Genomic DNA, 26427 nt, shown 5'->3' with positions numbered 1-26427 from the left:
TGTGGTTTGAATGTGTCCCCTAAAGTTCACGTCGGAAGCCCAATCCCCAGTGCAACAGCATTGAGAGGTCGAACATTTAAGAGGAAGAATGGAATGGATTAACATCCTTATGGTGAGCGTGGGGTGTTATAAAAGCAAGTGTGGGTTGGGTGTGGTGGTTCATGCCTATAATTGCAGCACTTTGGGAGCTGAGGCAGGTGGATCACGTGAGGTCAGAAGTTCCAGACCAGCTTGGCCAACGTGGCAAAATGCCATCTCTACTAAAAATACAAAATTTAATACTAATTTTAGCTGGGCACGGTGGTGCATGCCTGTAATTCCAGCTACTTGGGAGGCTGAGTCAGGAAAATTGCTTGAACCTGGGAGGCAGAGATTGCAGTGAGCCGGGATCGTGCCAATTCCTTCCCGCCTGGGTGACAGAGTCAGACTCCATCTCAAAAAAAAAAAACAGTATGGCTCCCTCTTGCCTTGTGATGCCATTGGCCATGCTGTGACTCAGGAGGAAGACCCTCACCAGATGTGGCCCCTTGATTTTGGACTTCCCAGCCTCTAGAACCATGAGCCAAATAAACTTCTGTTGTTAATAAATTACTCTGTGGTATTCTGTTATAGCAGCACAGAATGAACCAAACAGTATCTGTGTCCAAATGTCCCTCTTCTTAGAAGGACACTGGTCATACTGGATTAAAGCCCAACCTAATGACTTCATCTTAACTTGATTATATCTGCAAAGAAGGTCACATGCCCAAGTAACCAGGGGTGAGGATGACATATGTTTTGGGGGGACACAGTTTAGCCCACAGTAGCCATTTGGAACTGGGATTAAGGGCATAGGCTATGGCCAGGTGCAGTAGCTCATGCCTGTAGTCCCAGCACTTTGGGAGGCCAAGGCGGGAGGACTGCTTGAGCCCAGGAGCTTGAGACCAGCTTGGGCAACATAGGGAAATCACATCTCTATAAAAAAAGAAAGAAAGAAAAAACCCCATTAAATTAGCTGAGCATGGTAGCACATGCCTGTAGTCCCAGTGACTCAGGAAACGAAGCTGGGAGGATCGCTTAAGCCCAGGAGGTAAAGTTTGCAGTGAGCCATGATTCCCCTACTGCACTCCAGCCTGGGTGACAGAGCTTATTTCAAAAACAAATAAACAAGCATATAATTTGATATTAGACTGTTTCAAAGGCCTCAAATTTGGTGTGGTATGAACTTGGCCAAAGTAGTTAACATTTCTGTGATAATAAAGACTACCTCATGATATTGTGTGAGGATTAAAAAGATCATATATACACAGCATGTGGCCGAGTGGTTGGCAGGAAAAAGCACTTGGTGCTATGTCACCTATACACCTAGATATATGCCACATCAGCTATATAACTATATATGTAGTTATCTATTGTTAGGTGATTTCATCTTTTTTTTTTTTTTTTCCCAGATGGAGTCTTGCTCTGCTGCCCAGGCTGGAGTCTGGTGGTATGATCTCAGCTCATTGTAACCTCTGCCTCCTGAGTTCAAGTGATTCTCCTGCCTCAGCCTCCCAAGTAGCTGGGATTACAGGCGCCTATCACCATGCCAAGCTAATTTTTCTAATTTTAGTAGAGACAGCATTTTACATGTTGGCCAGGCTGGTCTCAAACTCTTGACCTCAGGTGATCCACCTGCCTTGGCCTCCCAAAGTGCTGGCTTGACAAGCGTGAGCCACTGCATCCGGCCTAGGTGATTTCATCTTTGTGTGAACATCATAGCGTGTGGGTACTTATGTAAACCTAGATGGTACAGCCCACTACACGCCTAGGTTATATGGTATGGCCTATGCTCCTAGGCTACCAAACTGTACGGCGTGTTACTGTAGACAGCTGTAACACATGGCGAGTATTTGTGCATCTAAACAGGTAAAAAGATGGTATTATAATCTAATGGTGTCACTGTCGTCTATGCAGTCTGTCCTTGACCGAAGCATCTGTACCTGGCCTGTGACTATACCTGTATGTGCCATATCACCTGTGTGCAGACACGCAGTCTGCACACACACTTACGTGTTATGCGTTGGCTACGCAAACAAGCAGCAGATTGATAATGTGAGTTTCCAAACTGTGTTGTTCTGGCAGCTTTGTGACTTTTCCAATCTTACCATTAGCTTATAGCCACAACCATTATTGTTTCTATGGGGAAAATATACACATTTGTTCTCTCTATCATATTTGGCCTACTAGGAAATGAAAAAACTGACACCTTAGTGCACACACACACACAAACTTTTTTGGCAATTTTAAATTAAATATATTCATACTCAGCCAGGCGTGGTAGCTCACACCGGTAATCCCAGCACTCTGGGAGGCTGAGGTGGGCAGTTTGCCTGAAGTCAGGAGTTGGTGACCTGCCTGGTCAACATGGTGAAACCCCGTTTCCACCAAAAATACAACAAAAATTAGCTGGGTGTGGTGGAGCATGCCTGTGATCCTAGCTACATGGGAGGCTGAGGCAGAAGAATTGTTTGAACCTGGAAGGCGAAGGTTGCAGTGAGCCGAAATCACGCCACTGCACTCCAGCCTGGGTAACAGAGCAAGACTGTCTCAAATAAAATAAAATAAAATATAAACTAAAAATATATATATTCATACTTAATAGTGGGGAGAGATAGTTTATGAATTAAATCCTGACATTTTTTCCTGATAATAGAAAAGAGATGAGATTCATGTACTTCTTTAGAGAAATAGCTGAGTGGAAAAATGCGTGTAGAATTTTAATCAATAGGTGCTGAAATATAAGGCATTTAAAATAACTCCTTTAACAAAATGGTAGATAGTAGGATTTATTTTAATTTTTCAATCTGAAAAAAAAAACCCCAAAACAAAAAATCAAACTATCTTCATATATATATGTGTACATATATATATGTATATATATATACATATATATATAGTTTCAACATTTTTAGAGCACTTACAATAGGAAACATTGTTTCTCTTCAACTGTATGACAATACTGTATATGCCACAATAAAATTTACAAAAACAGTCGCATCTGCAGTCACACAAACATCATGATTTTACATTTCAATACACAAGAAAAAAAATAGACATCTTCCCGGCACCTGGCTCCCGCCTGACGGCAATGTCTCCTCCACACTGAGAGACTCAGCTTTTAAAACCCAGCAGCGGCTATTTCAGAAGTCATGTCCTTTCCAGATCCAAACTTAAATAATGAGAAATGTGCCATTTCAAAATCACCGGGAGTTTATTCATGGATGTGGTGAAGTTTACCCACCAAAAGATGTGTAAAAAATTGCATGGAAGTAAAAATAAATAAAGCTGTTGTAAAGCAGCCTCGTTACACGGTAGCCCAGAACAAAACACTTACGTGTAAAAGTGTCATTAAAGTTTTAATTATTTATATTCAAATTACACGTTTTTGACAAATCTAAAGAAAACAAACGGATTTGGTAAAAGGTTCAAAGACTCCCACATTCAAGCTCGGTGTTGCTCCACACGCGTGCGCCCCGGCTGCGGCGGTGACATATTGCTGTATTCGGACATAAGGCACTGTGATCTGGACATGCCGTGCACTCACCTTATGTCACATCACCTGTTCCTTACCAGTGAATTCTTTGAAATGAAAAATAATGAAAACTTCAGGACACAGTGTACTTTAATGACATACAGCATTTAAAATCCTTCAGACAAAGGTCTGAAAACAGTCTTTGAATGCAAGCCTGAATCTTCAAGCACATAAAATCTTTCTTTTGTTTTAAGCTTAATTTCAACATCACTGGAAGAAATATCCATCATTAAACCCTGATATACATTCTTAACCATTCGCAGCCAGTGTTCATGAGGCAAAACGTGACCCAGAAACTTTGTTCAAGTTCTCCTACGAGGGCGTCGACATTCACGGCGGTCATTCTGTTTCCGTCTCCTTCTGTTTGGCACCTGTCAGTGGAGGGAAGACGAGAGTTTCAAAGCTCACGGTAACAGCAGGGTTCTCTACCCCGGGGGTTCTACCTGTGCGCAGCCGTGTCTCAGGAGGATGATCCAGAGGCTTCGGCGGAGGGCGAGGTGGGAAGGAGCAGGTGGCCAAGCTCCCATCTCCCGCCCCCATTCCTACAGCTTGGATCCATGGAACATTCTGTCATTCTCAATATGTCAGATTTAATTGGGAAAAAAAAGTTCCACTGCTAAAAAACAATTTGCTAATATGTAGGTATGTTTCAGTGAAGGCGTGAAGTATTTCCGTTGTGCAGACGTACAAATATGTGTTCAAAAAAGCTTTAGGCCAGCGCGGTGGCTCAGGCCTGTAATCCCAGCACTTTGGGAGGCTGAGGTGGGTGGATCACCGGAGGTCAGGAGTTTCAGACCAGCCTGGCCAACATGGTGAAACCCCATCTCTAATAAAAATGCAAAAATCAGCTGGGTGTGGCAGCAGGCACCTGTAATCCCAACTACTCAGGGCTCTGAGGCAGAAGAATCGCTTGAACCTGGGAAGCAGATGTTACAGTGAGCCGAGATCACGCCATTGCATTCCAGCCTGGGTGACAAGAGTGAAACTCTGTGTCAAATTTAAAAAAAGAAAAAAAAGCTTTATAATATTCATAAGGATAACTGCACCTAATACCTACAAGTATCTGGCTAGGACATTTCACAGTGGATTGGCAGGGACAGCTACTACTTTTCTCATGAAAGGAGTTTCTCTCCTATTTTTTCACCAGACGCTAGACTCCTGAAAGAGATAGGCAGTCTGTTACAGTATGTGGCTAAAACACTGTAGCTCCTAGCAACAGACTGCCCACGCACTGGATGAACGCACACACGGGTTCATTTGGACAGTGACAATGAACTATTGCTAAACACTTTTTGAAAAAGAGAAAATGTTATTGTATTGAACCCGTATCCCTTTGGGGGACGGTGGCCATTGCCTGGTGAAAAGAATCACCACTAGTTCCTTTTAATCGAGTAACAGCAGACACGTCATAAAACTGTCTCTTACTGACTATTCCCTGGATATCCACCTAACAGTGCTGGTCCTGGGCACTGCGCCTCATTGCACACACATGGCTTTCAGCTCTTCTCATAGCATCTTAGGAGGGAGACAGGTCTGTACCAGCCTGCCCCTTCTCCATGGAAGAAACTGGGGCTGAAAGAGGTGAGTGACTTGCCTACATTCAGACAGAGCTCGGGTGGGGCGGCTGGGGCTTGGCCTCACAGTGGGGCCTCACATTTGCTGCATGTGGCATGCTGTTCCTGCCCACGGAAGCAGGTCAGTGACTGTTGAGCAGATGCAGGCATTCCTGGAGTTCCACTCCAAAAGTTCAATTGTAATCCAGTTATTAGTAACACGGACTGTTTTCCTCAACAAATCGTGTTGTATACACGGTATCATAAGGAATTCCAATCCAGCTACGGATATGGGGCAGACCCCAACGTGAACATTTTCTAATAAATTCCAGGTGACGGTGACGATGCTTGGTCTGAGGACCATCTCTGAAAAATCACTGCTGTACTGGAATTTCTCTTGGTGTTCGCATTTAGTGAATAAGACATGTTTCTTGCAGGTGGTGAAGATTCCTTTAAGGTAGGCATTTTTGGGTTATAGACTAATTGTAAAAACTAGTCTTAGCAGAAATTTCTGAACTAAAGAAAAATCAATAGTGTAGTATACACACCACTTAATCTTTGATTTCTGAGAGTTCAAAGGGCATTCTGCTTCCTCCCACATCGGGTCCACATGGCCCCGACCAAGGCTGGGTTGTTTACATTTGACTGGGGCTGGGATGTGGAGGGATGGGAAGCAGAGGAAGAAGGGAGGGAGGAAGGAAGGGCTGGTGGTTTTAAGAACGTTGAAGCCCGCCTGTTACTACTGAGGGCGTGAAATGAGAGGAGGCCAGCTCCTCTTGCCGAAAGCCCTCTTCGTCTCTCTCTGCTCCTCACTGAGACTCTGGGGGCTTTCTCAAAGTGAATCTGTCAGAAAATGAGTTTATCCACACTCCATTGGAAAGTTAATGTAATTTCTGGGCCAAACACAGTGGCTCATGCCTGTAATCCCAGCACTTTGGGAGGCTGAGGTGGGTGGATCACAAGGTCAGGAGTTTGAGAACAGTTTGGCCAACATGGTGAAATCCTGTCTGTACAATATTAATAACAGTTTGTGTTCAGGTATTCTGTTTTATCTACTCAAAACATAAGTTTTTTTTCTTTTTTTTTTTTTTTTCTCTTTAAGGAAAGATGAAGCTGTCATTATTTAGAAGCCAATGACTTTCCCTGTATGCTTCTGGTTACCAGTTCTCCCACAAAGCACAACTGAAGAGATTTTTTTTTTTTTTTTTTTTTTTGAGACGGAGTTTTCGCTCTTGTTATCCAGGCTGGAGTGCAATGGCGCAATCTCGGCTCACCGCAACCTCCGCCTCCTGGGTTCAGGCAATTCTCCTGCCTCAGCCTCCTGAGTAGCTGGGATTACAGGCATGTGCCACCATGCCCAGCTAATTTTTTGTATTTTTAGTAGAGACGGGGTTTCACCATGTTGACCAGGATGGTCTCGATCTCGCGACCTCATGATCCACCCGCCTCGGCCTCCCAAAGTGCTGGGATTACAGGCGTGAGCCACCCTGCTCGGCCCTGAAAAGATCTTGTTAGTGGAAAAGGTTAGGATGAACATGGCAATTGCTCCCAAGTCGTTTAGGGACCACTGGACCTTGACAGGATGCTCTTAAGTTAGAATACGTTCTATACACTTTTCTCACTCAAGCAGAACACTTAAACTTCCAAACTGAAAAGAAAACGAAAACAGTTTACAACGCCACGTACGAAAGCCCTGCTCTGTAGGTGGGTGGTGGAGAAATGGTGCTTTAAACGCTGCGCTTCCTGGTCTACCTCCCACCCTTCTTAGACGCTGATAGCAAAGGTCAGAAGCCAGCATTTTACCTGCTGGTGTGAGGATCAGGGCTTGCAGAATGTCCGACAGGGAAATAATACCCACGATACTATCTGCTTCATTCACCACCACCAGCCGATGGACCTGCGAAGAGAAAAGCAGGATATCTGAAAATCAAAATTAAAAAAAAGGTTTAATGCAGCTTACAGAGGCAGAAAGAAAAAAAAAAGGTTTAAAATGGACATTAGAAAAAATGTCATGTCATGTATTTATACGATAAACACATCCCTCCAGCCCGGGCGACGTAGTGAGACTTTGCTGGGTGTGCTAGTGCACATCTGTGGTCCCAGTTACTTGGGAGGCTGAGGTGCGAGGATTGCTTGGGCCCGGGAAGTGGAGGTTGCAGTGAGCCGAGGTTGCAGTGAGCCAAGGTCACACCACTGCACTCCAGCCTGGGCGACAGAATGAGACCTTGTCTCAAAAAAAAGGCGAAAGCAACACACGTCCCATAAATGAGGGAAAGTAGCGGCAGACAGAACCATACAACGGCCTCGGGCTCTGATGTTCAATGTGTCACTGTCTGATTACCTGGAAGACCCGTCTGTACTGAATAGTCACACCCCCGGTGGAAAAAAGGGACACAGGCAGGAGACGGAAAGAGGAGAAAACTATCTATTGTCTCTAATTATATGATTTGCCTGATTACTTTTAAGAAAAACGAGCTAGCTCTGCCCTGCTGAGTTTTCAATTTTCAAAATAATAATATAGAAAAGATACAATGCAAAACACAAAGCACAACGTAGCTATCCTACGCTCTTAAACGTTAACAGTTTTCATTTTTAAAAGGTGTCAGTTTCTAATAACTGTCAGATGCTTGTCTTACTAACACATGGGAAAGAAGTCCAGACGATGGCAGAAACGAACAAACAAGGTCATGGTTCTTAGAAGGGTTTTAATTTCTGTAGTGTATTTTCTCCATGAAGTTCATATATTACGAATTGCATTTGAGAGGACAGATGAGCTCTAATGAAATGGGATAGATCACGTTCATCTCTAGTTTTCTACTCTGAAGCCTCTGATGAGTGACTGGAGAGCACTTTGAGGTGTTTCTGTAACAGGTATTTCACTGGCAGGAAGCGAGCAGGGTCACTATTCTCTTAAGAGCAGTGTCGCTATTCTATTAAAAGCTTCAGGCCGGGCATGGTGGCTCACGCCTGTAATCCCAGCACTTTTGGGAGGTGGGCAGATCAACTGAGGTCGGAAGTTGAGTGAGACCAGCCTGGCCAACATGGAGAAACTCTGTCTTTACTAAAAATACAAAATTAGCTGGGTGTGGTGGCGCATGCCTGTAATCCTAGCTACTTGGGAGGCTGAGGCAGGAGAATCACTTGAACCTGGGAGGTGGAGGCTGTGGTGAGCTGAGATAGTGCCATTGCACTCCAGCCTGAGTGACAGAGTGAGACTCTATCTCAAAAAAAAAAAAAAAAAAAAAAAGCTTCAGAACTTGGGTGAAGGCAGCTCTGTGCCAGCTGTGCCTGAGAGACCGTCTCTGTACTAAACAGCAATGCCCCGGTAGAAAACAGGGACATAGGAAGGAGATGGGAAGAAGGGGATATCCAGTTTTTGTATTTTTGTCTCAATGGATACTGTGTTGGTGATGTTTCTGTCATAGTTTGCTTTAGGGAAATAACACTAATAATAATGGCTTAGTCATCTTTTTCATGGCAGTCAACACAAATTTCTTTTAAACATTTCTCTAAAAAAGCTTTCAGGTTCATCAGCAACTCTGTGGTAGAACACAGCACAATTATTTGCTAACTGTAATGACACATTAAAATGATAGTTTACATTTGTCTTCTACACTCAACACATTTTATTGGTTACATTCAATAGTGGATATGAAGTAGTTATTTTCTGAACTGTGAAGGTCAAGGGAAACCATCTCACCCAGAGAATTAAGTAGTTCTCTCAGACAGAAATGACTCCACAGATGTTTTCTTGTCATCTGCTGCTGAGTCAAACTTACGTATATTCCTTGCTGGAGGTACCTAAAAGTTAGTGCTATGTTTATGTCATATAAATAAATGGAACCATCACTGATACTGTACACCCTTCTCCTGGCTACATTAATGCTAAAAACTATATTTTTTGTTCCCCCTGTGAGGCATCATCTTCTGAAGGATTTATTTTATTTTTTTAAAAGATGGAGTCTTGCTCTGTCACCCAGGCTGGAGTGCGGTGGCACAATCTCTGCCTCCTGGATTCAAGTGATTATCCTGCCTTAGCCTCCCAAGTAGCTGAGATTACAGGTACTCACCAGCATGCCAGGCTAATTTTTCTTTCTTTTCTTTTTTTTTTTTTTTTGAGACAGAGTTTCACTCTTGTTACCCAGGCTGGAGTGCAATGGCGCGATCTCGGCTCACCGCAACCTCCGCCTCCTGGGTTCAGGCAATTCTCCTGCCTCAGCCTCCTGAGTAGTTGGGATTACAGGCACGTGCCACCATGCCCAGCTAATTTTTTGTATTTGTAGTAGAGACGGGGTTTCACTATGTTGACCAGGATGGTCTCGATCTCTTGACCTCGTGATCCACCCGCCTCGGCCTCCCAAAGTGCTGGGATTACAGGCTTGAGCCACTGCGCCCGGCCAATTTTTCTATTTTTAGTAGAGACAGGATTTCACCATGTTGGCTAGGCTGGTCTCGAACTCCTGACCTCAAGTGATCTGCCTGCCTTGCCCTGTCGAAGTGCTGGGATTACAGGTGTGAGTCACCATGTCTGCCTTCAAAGAATTTTAATAGGGAAAAGGGTCAAGATGTATTCCTAACTCAGTTAAAATTCTTTGGAAAACAAGCAGTGATGGATACTAAATTGAAGCAGAAATCGGACAGTTCCAGTGAAGCATGCTAGAAGCTGGGAGGGTCAACCCACACGATGACAGAAAGGGTGGCCTTCCTGAATGTACAATTAAAGGAGGGCTGGCGGATTTCTGATAACAATGGCTCTTGAAAGGGACAGCCGTGCTTTGAGGCAATGCATCACTTTACATGTAACTTTCAGAAAGCAAGTTAAGCTTGCCCGTTATCAGCCTAAAAAGTGACCAGGTGCTTTGCTTCTTGGACTGTACTCTTACATTTACAGCAATATCGAAATAGACGTATACTTAAAAATTAGTTTTGTCAAATTAGCTGTTCCAGAAGGAACAGAGTAGCACCCTTCCATCCTAAAAAATGACAAACAGGATAGTATTTCTATTCCTACCTACTAAAAAAAGAAATTATGTTGGGAATGGGTATACTGACTAGTGACGTGATCTCTGCACACTGCAACCTAGAACTCCCAAGCTCAGGTGATCCTCAGCCTCAGCCTCCTGGGTAGCTGCGACTACAGGCATATACCACCATGACTGGCTGTTTTTTTTGTTTTTTTGTTTTTTTCATTTTCTGTAGAAACGAGGTCTTGCTGTGTTGCCAAGGCTGGTCTAGAACTCCTGGCTCAAGCGATCCTCCTGCCTCGGCCTCCCAAAGTGCTGGGATTACAGGTGCGAGCCACTGTGCTTACCTTCTCTGGTCTTTTATTTAGGGTGTTATGCAAAGTATATTTGAAAATCCTATAAGCAGTGAAGTCTTAGGAAATCTGAGTGCTGAGGTGCAGGAAACTGGGAGTTACTAGATTATTTGCTATTTATCGAATTCAGGAAAGAGAGATACTGGTAGGAAGAGAGAAAATTAAGTTTTATTTTATTGATTTATCATTCACTTTGTTAAAATATATATTACACACTTTAAACTTTGAATTCACAAATACTCAAACTTAAAGCTTCTGGGACAGCTTTTGTTTTCTCAAAACAAAATGTATCTATAGATATAGATCTGTAGGTATAGTTAGAGACAGGGTCTTGCTCTGTTGCCCGGACTGGAGTGTGTGGCACCATCACAGCTCACTGAAATCTCAAGTTCTTGGGCTCTAGCGATCCTCCTTCCTCAGCTTCCCTATTAGCTGTGACTACAGGTCCATGCCACCGCGTCCAGCTAATTTATTTTTATTTTTAGTAGAGACAAGGTCTTATTATGTTGTCCAGGCTATCATCATACATAAACTATGAATGTATCTTACCAGCTTATTTGATTCAGCTATGATATCAGGACTTTTCAACTAATTCATTTCAATTCAGCAAACCTTGAGAGATCATCTACTGTGTGCCAAATAGTGTGCCAGGTTTGAGGACAGGAGAGAATCCCATCCCACTGAACCTGGAGGCTGCCTTGCTAGGTTCGAGCCTGAAGCAACATTCACTACCGGGGGCTGTTGCAGTGGGACTTTGCGGGAGCAGGACTGGGAAAGCCGTCTCACCTCTGCTCTCACTATTCTGTCCACAATGGTCTCCAGTATTTCCAGCTTATTGCACTTTACAACACCTTCAAAATACTGTGAACGGTGCTGAAGGGCCTGGGTCACTGTGATATCTAGGTTATTGTATGTTTTCTCAGCAGCAAGATTCTGTAATAAAGCAAGAGAATAAATTATGGCCTTTCACTTCAGTGCACTTCAATGACCAAAATTAGTGAGCTTAAGACAACCTGATTTCGAAAAACTTCAATGTTTACCTGAATTTGGTACCAGGGTACATCAGAAGTTCATCCTGGCTTATAACACCCCGTTGGGACTGTTATTTCATCAGCGTTATCAGTCATAATTAAGGATATCGTATTATGAGGTCTACCTTCCTTATGAGGCAACATTGTTAAATTTTGATAGCGTATCCTGCCAAAGACTGCCCCCCATTTTTAGCCTCCAGTGCTCTCTACCATGCATGAATAAAATCTCCGGCGAGGTGGGCTGACATCTGTAAAGGGTGGTGAGTGCCACAGGGTTGGGAGGAGCTGCAGCAATGAACGTTCTCAATGAACTCTGGGCAACAAGGCTTCTGCTGGGAAGGCTCTGGGGGACGCATGGGGATCAGGCAACCATGGAGGAACAACGGGCCCGGTGAGCCCCATGGATCCAGGTGCCTCATCGGGCTCTCACTCACTTGAGCGGGTCCCACTCAACCAAAATGCCAATCGGCATATTTCTCGGTGGCTATTACATTAAACAGAACAGTATGAAGCAAAGGGTTTGAGACAACTGTAAAAGAATGTTTAAGGTGGGGTCAGAATTGTGGCAAAAAACGGCGTGCACCCTTGGGGCTATGGCAGTTCCCTTTTCTTCCATAGAGCCCTGGCTCCCAGTCAGTAAGCAGTGGGGTGTACACGGCAAAGGAGCTACGGGTCCACGTGCGCACTGCACACGCGCCTGGAGGGGATAAACCATGCCTCCTATGTGGAAGCAAGAACCCTTAAAATACATCCACAGGCTGTGGCGGTGGGGAAAATACGCGTGTATTGTAAAGACAAAGAACTGTAAAATGCGATTTATAATGTGAAACCAGTGCCTATTAAAAGTGCAATTACTATGGGAGGTCTACAGAATTTTCTGATAATATATTTTCATACCCTAAAAGGTTAAAAATTATTAAATTAAGAAACAAGAGAAAAACAAAAACACATTACGTGACAGACCGAAAAAAAGTGAAATACTTACAATGACATCAAATTTGGAATAAATATCTACAACTTTTCCTAAAAATGAAAAATACATGTTAGAAATATGTCTTAAGGAACAAAAAGAAACTCATTTAAAATCAGTTTTAACTACCTAATTACTAAAAGTTCAACACTGATAAATAACCTTGTCTATTTTTAAATGGAAACTTAAATGGATATCATATTTTAATGGACACATGAAAATAACCCGATTAAACCTTTTTATTATCCCGCGTGCCCTCTGGTGCTGAATTTATTTGCCATACCTAAATTTTCATTTTCCCCACGTGTCTCCTATGCCAGGTCATCTCACAACAATTGCACCCTGACATAAACAATTATTTCTGTCTGACTGCCATGGGCGAACACACAAACCTGACTCATCCACAACAGGCAGAGCTGATATTCGCCTCTCCACAAATATGTTCAAGGCTTTAATGATGGGAGTGTCTGGGTGTATGAAGGCAATGTTGTGGTACGTTCCTATTCCCAGCTCATCCAGGTTCTGCTTCATGAAGGCAGGCTTTGGCATATCACACATCTAAACAGGAAGAGAAACACAAATGTTCTAGACCCAGAACATAACCTTTTCATGTTCAAATGCCCAGATCTGAATGAAAAACTACATCCGACAAATTAGTTTTTTCTAACAGTCTACCTGGATGTCTGAATTAACATGAGAAAATTATGAAGAACTCTATCTTCTGCTGGAACCAGTTTGTATGTCTATGCTTACGTTTAACTACTACAAACTATCACAAAGCATTAACATTGTAACACTTTTTCCTTCTCTTCACTCACTAAAAACGTGTGTAGAACAAGGGAAGAACAGGTCTATTTGGGAAATTAAGACCTATAAGCCACCAATAATTACATCCTTTATTCTTATTTGTTCACGTTAAATTCCTGGTCCTGCTGTCAGGATCAGGTTAATATTGATTAAGAACCCACATACTTCCAAACCCAAAGCATTTGACGGCAGCTGTCTGAGCCACTGCTAAGCTAGTCGCCACACCACCCGCCTCTACATCCTGAATTCTCCTTGGCGGGCTCCAATTCTTGTCTACTAGGAACAGAAACAAGCCAGCTGAACAGAATTAAGAGAATCTTTAAAACTTCTTTTCACGGTTGTTTGAAAGGAGGAGGGGTAAGTCAGAAAAGTCTAGGATCACGTTTGAGTATAACGAAATAAGGTCTAGGGTTTCAAAAATCCACCTTTTATAAAGGGTAGAGTTGATTCCATCCTCCTGGTGTACCTTATAATTATCAGGAAAAGATGAACAATTAGAAGAAATAAAATGTTCAAGTCAAAGAGTTCATCAATATTCAAATCATGAGATCCTAGAAATTTAGAGAAAAAAAAAGAAAGACCCGTTAGGTCATCCAGTCCGTCTCAATACAGGAGGATTCCCCGCGCACTATGCGCCTAGGCTGAGTTTCCAGTCTTGAAGGGTAATGCTTTTTTTTTCTCAGAAAATGATCTCACAATTCAGTGAAAACCAGGCTCTGAAATTTCTTTATTTAAATCTATATATGTTTATCTGAAAACCTTTAGTTAGCTGAATATTCTGGTAGCATGATTCTAATTACCATATTGGCCCAAATATGAGGCAGTACTGGGCAGAGGCAACTTCCTCTCCTTTTTATAGAAGGTAAAAATCTAAAGCAGCTCTGCAAAAGAACCGTCTCATGCTTCTACTCTCCCTCTTGTGCAACAGCACACGGGCAGAAATAGTTTGGGCTTGAGAGTCAGAGAGACTCCGGGTTTGAAATCTGCCACTTCATATCCGCGTGACTTGGGGCAGGTTTCCCAGTCAGCCGTCCGGTGTGCCCAAGGTGTGCGAACGCCTCCCTCCCAGGGCCCCTGCGTGGAGGAGAGCGTTGGGAGCCGGGAGCACTCATCAGGAATGCTGGCTCTACTGCTCCCCAGCCACACAACCTTGCAAAGCTACTTAACCTCTCTTAGCTGCATCCGTATAAAATAGGATTAACAAAAATGCCTATCTGACAGGGTAGTAGCGAGGATGAGATTTATTATGTAAAGTGCTTAGAACAGTGCCGGACATACGGTAATCAGCTCTCACGATTAATATTATTTAAAAATGATTACTCTAAGGATTAAGTGAGCCACAGGCCTGGCACACGGGGGCCCTGAACTCAAGCTTCCCACTCTGTGCTCTCTCTGTTCCTGGCAACTTCCACTACTAAAGCGACTGCATTCCGGGATGTAAAGGCTGATAAACAGCACGGATGCATCCCTAATCCTTTTCCTAGATTATCTCCCTTCTTAAACAGCAGCCTTTTGTTTTTCTTGTAAATTACTCTACCTTCTTTCTTAACACAGCATGGTTAAATAAATGCTATTTATACATGGAAACGATTAAAATGTAAGACCAGGTTGATGGACAAGGTATTTCTCTCAATCACTAAGCCCCCTGTGCTGCTGTCAGCAAAAGAGGTGCCTCAAGGCAGCCTCCAGGAGAGGAGCTTCCGCTCCTTCACACAGCACTGGAATGCGATTTTAGGTCCTTATGTGAAGCCTTGGGGAGGAAAATGGGAAGGCTAATTTGTAGCAGATTTTTAATATCTGTTACATTCTCTAAAAGAAACTCTTCAGATTACCTCTTCAGAACTATTAGGACCTCCTACTGGGTCTGTTTGACTGGTGCCTTATAACCTCAAATTCCGTGCATGTAATTAAAGGAAAACATTAAGAACCTGTTATAAATCTTCTGTCCTTCCAGACTCTTAGAGTGTTTCCAACCAAACAGGCTCAAAGTTCTGGATGACTAGGGAGCCAGCTCATTTCAAGTAGCTGAGAAAATCTACAGGTAATACAAGCCTAATTTGGACCAACACGGTATTTTCTTGCCAAAATTTTATTTGCTTTGGGTTTTTCTATCACTGCTGAAGTTTATTATAAGATAATCTTGAGGACGGTATTTTTTGGAACATGTTTCTAAAACTGTGACACCAATAAAAACAACATAAAGCACTTTTTGCTCTGGATATTGGTTCAATTTCTCATGTACAGCAGCCCTTAATTAGACTGATTGCAGATTGCCTTATTTCCCCTCATATGTTGGTGACAAAACGTTTCAATTTAAATAGAGAACGCCAAGTTTTGTTTTTAAAATGATTTTGACACTTGCACCGAAAAGTGATTGCTTTTAAATTGGAATCAACTTTAAGAATGTACAATTCGGATCGAAGTTGAGAAACTGAAGTTTGGAAGAGGAGCTCTCAAAACGAACGCTTTCTTCTACTGAGGGCAACAGGAGCCGAATTACTTGCAGTACATTACTTAAGTAAATGCAACTGTGTCTTTAGAAACGCTAAAAACTACTTACAAAAAGCTGGAGGAACTTGAGGATTCTTTTGTGGGTAAGTATATAAAGTGCATTCCCACTGATAGGGTCAATAACTGGCAATCGGTGGATTTTATTTTTGATCAAGGAGTATACAGCATCGAAGAGGCTGTGGGAAAAGTCATTGAAGTTGTTAGCAGGCTTTAAAGAATAATCAGAACACGTTGGACTACCCCTGCCGCAAAGCACTTCCAGTGTTTTTATTATTACAATAATAACAGTGTTTGGGAAGAGTTTTAAATTAGAGATCTCAGCCAATTTTTCATTTTTCACAATCTATGTTAGCATATCTCAAGGACAAGTGCAAGCTACAAGGCTCTAGAAGAGGAGATTTGTTGTTGTTTTTTTTTGAGACTGGGTCTAGCTTTGTTGCCTGCTGTCATTGCTTACGGCAGCCCTGACCTCCCAGGCTTAGGTGATCCTGCCGCCTCAGCCTCTTGAGTAGCTGGGACTACAGGCATGCATCACCTTTATTTTTTTGTACACACGGGGTTTTGCCATGTTGCCCAGGCTGCTCTCCAACTCCTGAGCTCAAGTGATCCACTCGTCACGGCATCCCTCAGTGCTGGGATTACAGGCAAGAGCCCTTTTGCCTAGCCAGGAAGAGGAGTTTTTTTTTAAGAGTGCATTTAGTGATTTTATTTGAAAAGACAATAAAACCTAAATCCTTGGGAAAGCCAACAGATGCATCCTACTAGGCAGAGAGCACAGCTGTAGCAGCAAGCCCCTCACTGGTGAGCGGGTGGACTGGCTCTCCTCTGGGCCAGTCTGGCTGATAGATAATGTAGGGTCAACATTTCTGTTCTACTTTGTCCCTCTCCTGGGATTGCCAGAAGAAGGTGGGTATATCTTTTTGTTAGGATTTGGAAATAAAATGAAAATAAATATTTTAATCTTTCCTGTAGTGGACTTGAGTTTGAAAGATGCTTTTACACAAACATGGAAATGTATCAGAGCCAAACCAGAAGGCTTGGAGAAAAAAGGACGGGCCAGGAGACTACAGAGAAGGAAGCTCACGCTCTGACCACATCTGAACTGACGTCTAAACACTGATGTTTAAACAGCAGCGTGAAGCAGAGCTGCCAGGGGAGCTGTTTAAATGCGTATTCCTGGGCACTCTCCTGATTTAGCAGGTCAGGGTTTTGTAAAAGCCCAGGAATCTGCAATTTCATCATGCCCCCCAGACTGGTTGAGACCTTCATGATGGTTGAGTATGATAGTCCATTATTAATGCTTAGCACCAGCAATGGCTGTGATTTTTCTAGTGTTGATAAATGTACTGAATGCATGCAGTATAGCTGGAATTAAGGAGATAGGCCCTGTTTAGAATGAAGAACATGTTTATTTGTTTCTTTCTATCATGGTAATAAAACACATACATCTGAATGAATGTTTTCAAAGAAAAAAAAAAAAAAACAAGTTTACCTTGCATCTGGAGATATATTCACTAAAGGCTTAAATGTTTCTTGTAAATAAAGCTCTGTATTTATAGAAAGAAAATATGCAGTTAGTAACATTAGTAACACATTTGGTCTTTGCAATTCTTACATAAATTCAAACCTTTAGTTTACCGTTAATAGTTTGAATTAAAAACTCAAATCAAAAGAAATTTAATTTGCTTAAAACTCCTGTGTTACAGTTATGTTTTCAGCATGTTGCATTTAAAGAAAAATTAAATATTAAAAATCAATGTGACAGTAGGTATTTATGAAATCAGGAAATCTGAAAGAAAAGCAATACCAGCAGAGGTCACTAGAATGCTATCAAGTTCTTTTTACTCTCAAGAAATGAAGCAAATATGAAATCTTTTAAAATTAATTCCCATAAGTTACAAGATAAAATCAGCTATAACAAACTTTGTTCTTTAAATATTCTTATTTTACCAAATTGATGCTCAAAACCTACGGCATTGTGGGCAAATTTCCAGCATATCGAAATTGCTTTTTTCCAAAGATATCAACTGCAATATAAATTTGCTTTTCTAAGGTTTCTTTTTTTCTGAGATGCAGTCTTGCTCTGTCACCCAGGCTGGAGTGCAATGGCATGATCTGAGCTCACTGCAACCTCTGCCTCTCGGGTTCAAGCGATTCTCCCACCTCAGCCTCCCAAGTAGCCTGGGACTTACAGGTGCTCACCACCATACCCAGCTAATTTTTTTTTTTTTTTTTTTAATTTTTAGTAGAGATGGGGTTTCACTATGTTGTCCAGGCTGGTCTCCAACTTCTGACCTCAAGTGATCCACCTGCTTCAGCCTCACAAAGTGCTGGGATTACAGGCATGAGGAACCGTGCCCAGCCTAATTTTTTTTTTTTTTTTTTTGAGACAGAGTCTTGCTCTGTCACCCAGGCTGGAGTGCAGTGGTACGATCTTAGCTCACTGCAATCTCTGCCTCCCCAGCTCAAGCAATTCTCCTGCCTCAGCCTCCTGAGTAGCTGGGACTACAGGCATGCGTCACTATGCCTGGCTACTTTTTGTATTTTTAGTAGAGATGGGGTTTCACCATGTTGGACAGGCTGGTCTTAAACTCCTGATCTCAAGTGATCCATCTGCCTTGGCCTCTCAAAGTGCTGTGATTACAGCTGTGAGCCACCACGCCCAGCTTTGCTTTACCAAAGTTTCTATGCAGAAGGCTTTTAAGAATATTTTGGCATTATTATTACTACCAAATACCATGTAATGTCAAAATGTAAGTATACTTAAACCTCAGCCTAACAGTACTTGCATAGTAGAACTGGGTGTCTTGGTGTTACACAATCACTGCAGAACGGGCCGTACAGATCCCATGCCAAATTTGTTTAGCTTGGTTTGACAAAGCCGTAATAAACCAAATCTATCATTTAGTGAAACTTCTAAATCATATGGAATTGAAAGGGCCTCTGGGGTGTAAGAGAACTCCAAGATGTGTTCTGATTTCACAGCCAGTTACAAACGTTGTTTCTCATATTACGGGGAAGCACAGAACCAAACTCTTCGATTTTGAATTCAAAGTTTTCCTTTAGTTGGCCCCTCCATTTCTACTGGCACTTCCCTGAGCACCCCACAAAGGCTCTGGTGCTGCGGAAGACCGGGTCTGCTGGGATTCCCACCCCTGGTCCTCTCCACCAACCTGCCGGGACAAGTCTCAGTGGGACCACCACCTTCACAATCATGAAATGGGACTTTAAAAAAATGGTTCTGTGGCAGAAAAGAGTATCATGATTTTACAGACTGAATTTCAGTGTGACAAACGAAAACATGATCTTCAAATTACTCGCATGTTATTTGCTCCAAATCATGCAGTTCGAGGTTCATTTGTCCTAAGTTTCTCCGTAATTTGTAAAGAAACAATGATTAGGTTTAATTAAGAACAGATGCTTGCTTTTGTTAAAGTTAGGCATGCCTCTGATGAATTTTTTTTTTTTTTTTTTTTTTTTTTTTTTTTTTTTTTTTTGTGACAGAGTCTCGCTGTGTTGCCAAGGCTGGAGTGCTGTGGCACAATCTCGGCTCCCCGCAACCTCACTGCAAACCCCGGGTTCAAGCAATTCTCCTGCCTCAGCCTCCTGACTACGGACTAGCTGGGATTACAGGTGCATGCCACCACACTCAGCTAATTTTTGTATTTTTAGTAGAGATGGGGTTTCACCATGTTGGCCAGGATGGTCTCGATCTCTTGATCTTGTGATCTACCCACCTCGGCCTCCCAAAGTGCTGGGATTACAGGCATGAACCACCACACCCAGCCTCTGATGCATTTTTAAATGCCAAGGCAAACCTCTGAGGGTTAGACTTAGTAGTGAACGGTGGCCCCACTGTAGGCAGTGAGGTAGGGCTTGGTTAGCTCATTCATCTTCACATTCCTGGCCCTAGGATGAGGCCTTGGCTGCTGTAGGTGTCCTATACATGTCTAGAGGCAGAATGGACGATACTTATATTGTCCAGCTTTAGTACAGTAGTATACTATCAAAATTAAGGTAGAAATAAAGAGAATGTTTTAAATAACATTTTATGGAGCAGAGAGGAAAGGATCTGCAAGAGTAAAACATACTTTACATCCTAAGCATGCTTTCCCCGTACTAAAAGATTCTGAACATCCAACAGTGCTTACCCCTCCATGTTTCAATTTTATGTTCCTCTAATTCATAAATCTGTACCTGCAAATAAAGAAATGCTTATTTATAAATATACATAAACATAGAAAAAAAATTTGTAAAATGAAACAAAACATAGCTTTCATAATAGCATTTTCTATTCACAATTAGAAAATGAGGTGGCCAGGTGAGCTGGCTCACGCCTGTAATCCCAACACTGGGAGATTGAGGTGGGCAGATCACCTGAGGTCATGAGTTCGAGACCAGCCTGGCCAGCATAGTGAGACCTTATCTCTACTAAAAATACAAAAATTAGTCAGGCATGGTAGAGGGCACCTGTAATCCCAGCTACTCGGGAGGCTGAGGCAGAAGAATCACTTGAACCCAGGAGGGGAAGGCTGCAGTGAGCCAAGATGATGCCACTGTACTCCAGCCCAGGTGACAGAGTGAGGCTCTGTCTCAAAAAAAAAAAAAAAAAAGAAAAATACTTGCAGATACATTTTTTTTCTCCGTATCTCATCTCATTTTCTCTTTTTTTTTCTTTTTTTAAGACAGAGCCTCACTCTGTCACCTGGGCTGGAGTACAGTGGCACCATCTTGGCTCACTGCAGCCTCGACCTCCCAGGCTTAAGCAAGCCTCCCAACTTAGCCTCCTGAGTAGCTTGGGTTACAGATGCATGCCACCATGCCTGGCTAATTTTTGTGGGTTTTTGTTTTTGTTTTTGTTTTTTTTTGTAGAGATGGGGTTTCACCATGTTGCCTGGCTGGTCTCAAACTCCTGGCTAAAGTAATACACCCTCCCTGGCTTCCCTAAGTGCTGGGACTATAGGTGTGAGCCACCACATCTGGCTTGTATCTACATGTATTACGAAAAGCCTTGGGCTGCATATTTAGATGTAACTGCTTTTTAGCAATTTTGATTTCATAATCTACTGCTGAGATTTCTTATATGGGACTTGCTGTAAAAATCCATCTATTCAAAAATCATACTTGTGCTGATTTTGCTAGTGCAAAAGCAGAGATACGATCATTATAAGGAAAGCCAGTATTCACTTGCATATAGTTAAGAAATAATACATTTCATGGGAAATAAACATAGGATATTTACAATGTCTTTGGTAAAACTTCCTGAGTGGATGGTTTTTGTTTTGCTTTGTTTTGTTTGAGATGGAGTCTCCCCTGTCGCTCAGGCTGTAGTGCAATGGCGCCACCTTGCCTCAATGCAACCTCTATCTCCCAGGTTCAAGAGATTCTTGTGCCTCAGCTCTGGAGTACCTGGGATTACAGGCACCCGCCACCACACCCAGCTAATTTTTGTATTTTTAGTAGAGATGGCATTTCACCATGTTGGCCAGGCTGGTCTCAAACTCCTGACCTCAAGTGATCCACCCACCTCGGTCTCCCAAAGTGCTGGGATTACAGGCGTGAGTCACTGTGCCCGGCAAGAGCGTGTCATTTTGTGTTTTACGTAAGAATTTAACCGACAATCCTGAGCATTACACATAAAGCAGTACTAATAGGATTAACTTATACCTTTTAGGTACCCCAAATAGGGCTAGTTAAATCGACTATGCAACTCTGTCCTTCCCCACCCTCATGAACAAACAGAAACCAAAAACCCAAAACCAAGCAGGCTGAATCTCAGATATCACGGAGTTAGATGAAGGACGGAAGTGGGTTTTAAGCTGTGCTCTCTCAGAACCATTGTACCAGGGACCAGAGAGTTCTGCTGCTAAAATCAGCCAGTAGCTGTCTTTTCCTCATTAACAGGAAAATGTCAAAACTGAATTGATTTAATTTTAATGACTTTTTTTTCTTCTTTAAAATCACAAAGTACATATAATTCTTGATCTGAAATTGCTGGGATAACTGAATTAAGCTCTACCACGTCAACAGGCCTGCAGAGGTCAGCAAAACTTACAGAATGTCCAGGTAATAAATATGCAGAATTCTGCTAAGCCAAGAAATTCCAAAAGTTGAATAAAGAGTCTATTTCCTTTTATTTTTCCTGAGAATGCCTTCTTTGAGTTTCAAATATATAACTTCTGGTAAAGATAGTTTTATACTGGAGTTCCCTGCACATTATATATATTTGGAAAATCCACCACCACCACCATTCCATACCAAAAAAGAAAAAACCGAAAACATTAAAAATCTGAAAATACACACATATATCTATACACATCCACATACACGTACGGCTCCAACTACTGACACAGATACCGGTGCCACTTACCATAGGTGATTTATAGTATCTGTGTAGTATATTTATGAAATCTGTAATTGTTAGCATTCCTGGAACAAAGAATTGTATGTTAAAAATAAAACTATGAAAACATTAAAAAAATTTCAAATGACAAGTCTAGAATATATACTAGAAGAGCTTATAAAATATACTTTGAAAATATCAGGCAGACTTTAATATATTATTTAAACTATTGATGTGTTAATTGTGTATACTGAACTGGATATACAGATTTAGCTGAAATTAAACCTGATAGTAAGTACTACGGAACTAACCACAGAATTTGGCAAATCAATCAGAGAAAACTTATTAATGGATACAAATTTGAAAAAAGAACTGCAGTTACGTGTAAATAATTTTAAATACTTTAAGATAAAGTATTCAATAAGCTTTAGAAACATAATAATTCTGGGCACTTGGATCGTTTCCTGAGAAGCATTCTAAAAATAACGGTTTTAAACAGTTGCCATTGATTGAGTGCTTTTGATGTGCTAGACACCAGGATGAGAGGGCTGAGAAAGATGAACTTCTTCCCTGATGAAATTAAAACCCAGAGGCAGCCATAACAGATCATTTCAAAATAATGTGAAGAATACTAAGAGAGACAATGTCATCGCCTGCTGTGATTCAGAAGTCACGGTGGCACTTAGAGCGTTGTAAAAGTTACACAGCAGTTGTAATAGTTTAACAGTGGTCTAGCAGAGACATCAGTCATGTTCACATCTTCTTATTTGCCCTGTCAAAAAGGTGTGCACCAGCAAGACGGGTGCGGCCGGATGGCCCAAAGTCGGGTGCCGGATCCCAGCTGACTGTGGCATCCTATGTGGCTGCGCTCATTGGGCTGGTAAAGACACATAAGCTCTTCAGAGAGCCAAGAAGTTGCTAAATTCAAAGAGATTCAACAACAATGCTCCATAAAAGTTACAACAGTGTGTGTTCTCAGTGAAGAGGGGAAAAAAAAAAAGTACAACAGTATTTTGACCTTACTGACAGCTAGCAGTTCCACCTTCTTACCGAGTATGTAAAAGCAAGGATATTCTTTTTTTGTTTGTTTTTTTGACAGGGTCTCTTGCTCTGTCATCCAGGCTGGAGCACAGTGCAGCGATCATGGCTCACTGCAGCCTTGACCTCCTGGGTGGGCTCAAGTGATCCTCCCACCTTGGTCTCCTGAGTAGCTAATTTTTGTATGTTTTTGTAGAGATCAGGTCTTGCTATGTTGCCCAGCCTGGCCTCGAACTGCTGGGCTCAAGCGGTTTCCCTGCTTTGGCCTCCCAAAGTGCTGAGATTATAGGCGTGAGCCACTGTGCCCTGCCAGCAAGAATGTTCTTTAACTTGGAAGCATGTTCACTAGGTTGAATTCCAAACCGGCAACTATTAAAGTACGTGAGGCTTTCTGCTTGTGAGGTTTCCACCTCCTCAGGCCCGCACTGCTTACCTACAAAACTTTGCTTTTTACTCTCCCACAGTGGCGCTGCTCGGACACCATTGGCTACCAAGGCAAAGAAGGCCTTTTTAACCTGAAGAAAAAGGAGAGAAACAAAACATAACTTTCAAAGTCCAGGAAGAAAAAGGAAAATATCACTCGCCTCCCCCAACCTTTTTTTGAGACAGGGTCTCACTCTGTTGCCGAGGCAGGAGTGCAGTGGCATGATCCTGGCTGACAGTAACCTCTGCCTCCTGGGTTCAATCGATTCTCTCACCTCAGCCTCTCAAGCAGCTAGGATTACAGGCATGTGCCAGCCACCACACACAGCTAATTTTTGTATTTTTGGTAGAAACAAGTTTCACCATGTTGGCCAGGCTGATCTCGAACTCCTGACCTCAAGTGATCCACTCGCCTCGGCTTTGGATCACAATACTTTGGTATTGTGATTACAGGAGTGAGCCAGCGTGCCTGGCCAGAAAAAAAATCTTTAACATATTTGACCAAGTCTTATCAGTTGTCTTCCGCAATAAGTTTTGTAAGTTTGATAAGCTAAAAATAATGGAATTTATTAACATGAGCAAAAATCCTTTTGTATTACACCTAAAGGCATATAGGGACTAGAAATTATTTTTTGAAATTGAAATAATGCAATTAACTTCTATATTTTTTCTTATTGCATCTGAAGATGCCTGTCTACGTAGATACTTTATATAATTAAAACCATACAAAATAATTCAACTTCAGCATCTAATATCTCCTGTATGTGGTTATTAATTCACCTGAAAACACTGAAGTTGTATCAAATTACCTGAAAAAATGTATTTTTAGTATTTCTTCCCTTTTTTGAGACAGAGTCTTGCTCTGTCACCCAGACTAGAGTGCAGTGGCATGATCCCAGCTCACTGCAACCTCTGCCTCCTGAGTTCAAGTGATTCTCCTGCCTCGGCCTCCTGAGTAGCTGGATTATAGACGCCTACCACCATGCCCAGGCAGGCAGATCACAAGGACAGGAGATCGAAAGCATCCTGGCCAACATGGTGAAACCCCGTCTCTACGAAAAATACAAAAACTAGCCGAGTGTGGTGGCACATGCCTGTAGTGCACGTGTAGGCAGGAGAATCACTTGAATCTGGGAGGCGGAGGTTGCAGTGAGCTGAGATCGCGCCACTGCACTCCAGCCTGGCAACAGAGCAAGACTCTTGTCTGAAAAAAAAAAAAAGTGTTACATTATGGTATGGCATATATATTTTTTTAACTAAGAGAAAATGATTCTCTTCCCACTCACTATTCAAAAAAAAAAAAAAATCCCTTGTTTGTCAGGCACGGTGGCTCACAAGTGCAATCCTAGGACTTTGGGAGGCCAAGATGAGTGGATCTCCTGAGGCCAGGAGTTCAACACCAGCCTGGCCAACATGGTGAAACCTCATCTCCACTAAAAATACAAAAATTAGCTGGGTGTCGTGGCACACACCTGTAATCCTAGCTACTCGGGAGGCACAAGGCACAAGAATTGCTTGAACCTGGAGGTGGAGGCTGCAGTGAGCCCAGATCAAGCCACGGCACTCCAGCCTGAGTGACAGAGTGAGACTCCATCTCAAACAAACAAATGAATGAACAAATGAATAAACAAACCTTTGTTAACTTAATAATGGAAAGAACTGCAGGAATCTAAGGCAGATGACTTTAGGATTAATAACTCAGCACCTATTTATTCCTTTACTGTGATACATTTTACATCATGTGGATTTACTCATGCATGTACCTAGTTCATCTATGGAAGTGTAGAAGGACTACTGGTGCATCGGGGAGCTCGTCAATTATTACATGCATTATTTTATTTTATTTTTCTTGAAACGGAGTCTTACTCTGTCACCAGGCTGGAGTGCAGTGCATGACCTTGGCTCACTGCAATCTCTGCTTCCTGGGTTCCAGTAATTCTCCTGCCTCAACCTCCCAAGTAGCTGGAACTACAGGCATGCGCCACCACACCCAGCTATTTTTTTTTGTATTTTTAGTAGAGACAGGGTTTTATCTGTTGGCCAGGATAGTCTCTATCTCTTGACCTTGTGATCCACCCACCTAGGCCTCCCAAAGTGCTGGGATTACAGGTGTGAGCTACTGTGACCTATTTCATGGATTTATTTTAACTGCCTAGCACTGAGTCCTGAATATAGCAGGGATTCTACATATTAGTCAAATGAACTACAAGAGAATGAAGACGAGGAAATGGGTAGAGTCAACCCAGTGACGTGGGAGAGCAAGAGTCACTGAGTGGCATCTGCAATCTGATGAGCTGTTTCTCAGTCACACCTGTGTCAAAGTCACACACTCACTCACACTGCTTTGGTAACTAAATGGCATCCAGGGAAGGTGTGCCCATTGAATGGTTTGCTATTTCTACCCTGGGCATGATCGTAGTGCTAGAATATATTATAGAAGATACAGTGGAAAAGTCACATGTAAACAGATTTTAAAACACACTGAATATCTCCTTAGTTTGCTTTTCTAAACTGGTTGAAATAGAAACAGGAAGGGGGTACCTTTTATTTATTATTTATTGTATTCTATTTTATTTTTTTGAGACAGGGTCTCACTTTGTCACCCAGGCTGAAGTAAAGTGGTATGACCTTGGCTCATTGTAGTCTCACCGCAACACCCCCGCTACCCTGCCCCTGGCTCACGTGATTCTCCCACCTCAGCCTTCCAAGCAACTGGGACCCCAGGCACATACCACCCCGTCCAGATAATTTTTCTATTGTAGAGGCAGGATCTTGCTATGCTGCCCAGACTGGTCTCAAAACTCCTGGGCTTAAGTGATCCTCCTGCCTTGGCCTCCCAAAGTCTTAGGATTACAGGTATGAGCCACTGTGCCTGGTCAGG

General features: G+C 42.4%; 1 protein-coding gene across 12 annotated transcripts in view; it reads right to left on the bottom strand.

Annotated features, from left to right (window-relative positions):
* Positions 1–3112: 3112 nt before the first annotated feature.
* PRKAG2 (protein kinase AMP-activated non-catalytic subunit gamma 2) overlaps positions 3113–26427 on the bottom strand; it is a 328214-nt gene continuing 304899 nt past the window's right edge. For 7 of the 12 annotated variants that reach the window (XM_074378897.1, XM_074378896.1, XM_074378898.1 and 4 more), the window contains 9 exons: positions 23557–23638; positions 22113–22171; positions 19894–19939; positions 17235–17289; positions 15792–15918; positions 12817–12982; positions 12440–12477; positions 11210–11356; positions 3932–7003 (listed from right to left, as the gene is read on the bottom strand). In XM_074378897.1, the coding sequence (XP_074234998.1) occupies positions 6725–7003; positions 11210–11356; positions 12440–12477; positions 12817–12982; positions 15792–15918; positions 17235–17289; positions 19894–19939; positions 22113–22171; positions 23557–23638 (999 nt within the window). In that variant the 3' untranslated portion in view covers positions 3932–6724. The other 5 variants (XM_039472803.2, XM_039472804.2, XM_039472807.2 and 2 more) reach the window with 1 other exon arrangement.

The sequence above is a fragment of the Saimiri boliviensis genome, chromosome 10, assembly GCF_048565385.1.
Source record: "Saimiri boliviensis isolate mSaiBol1 chromosome 10, mSaiBol1.pri, whole genome shotgun sequence".
NCBI classification, from domain to species: domain Eukaryota; kingdom Metazoa; phylum Chordata; class Mammalia; order Primates; family Cebidae; genus Saimiri; species Saimiri boliviensis.
This window is presented reverse-complemented; position numbering and strand designations above follow the sequence as displayed.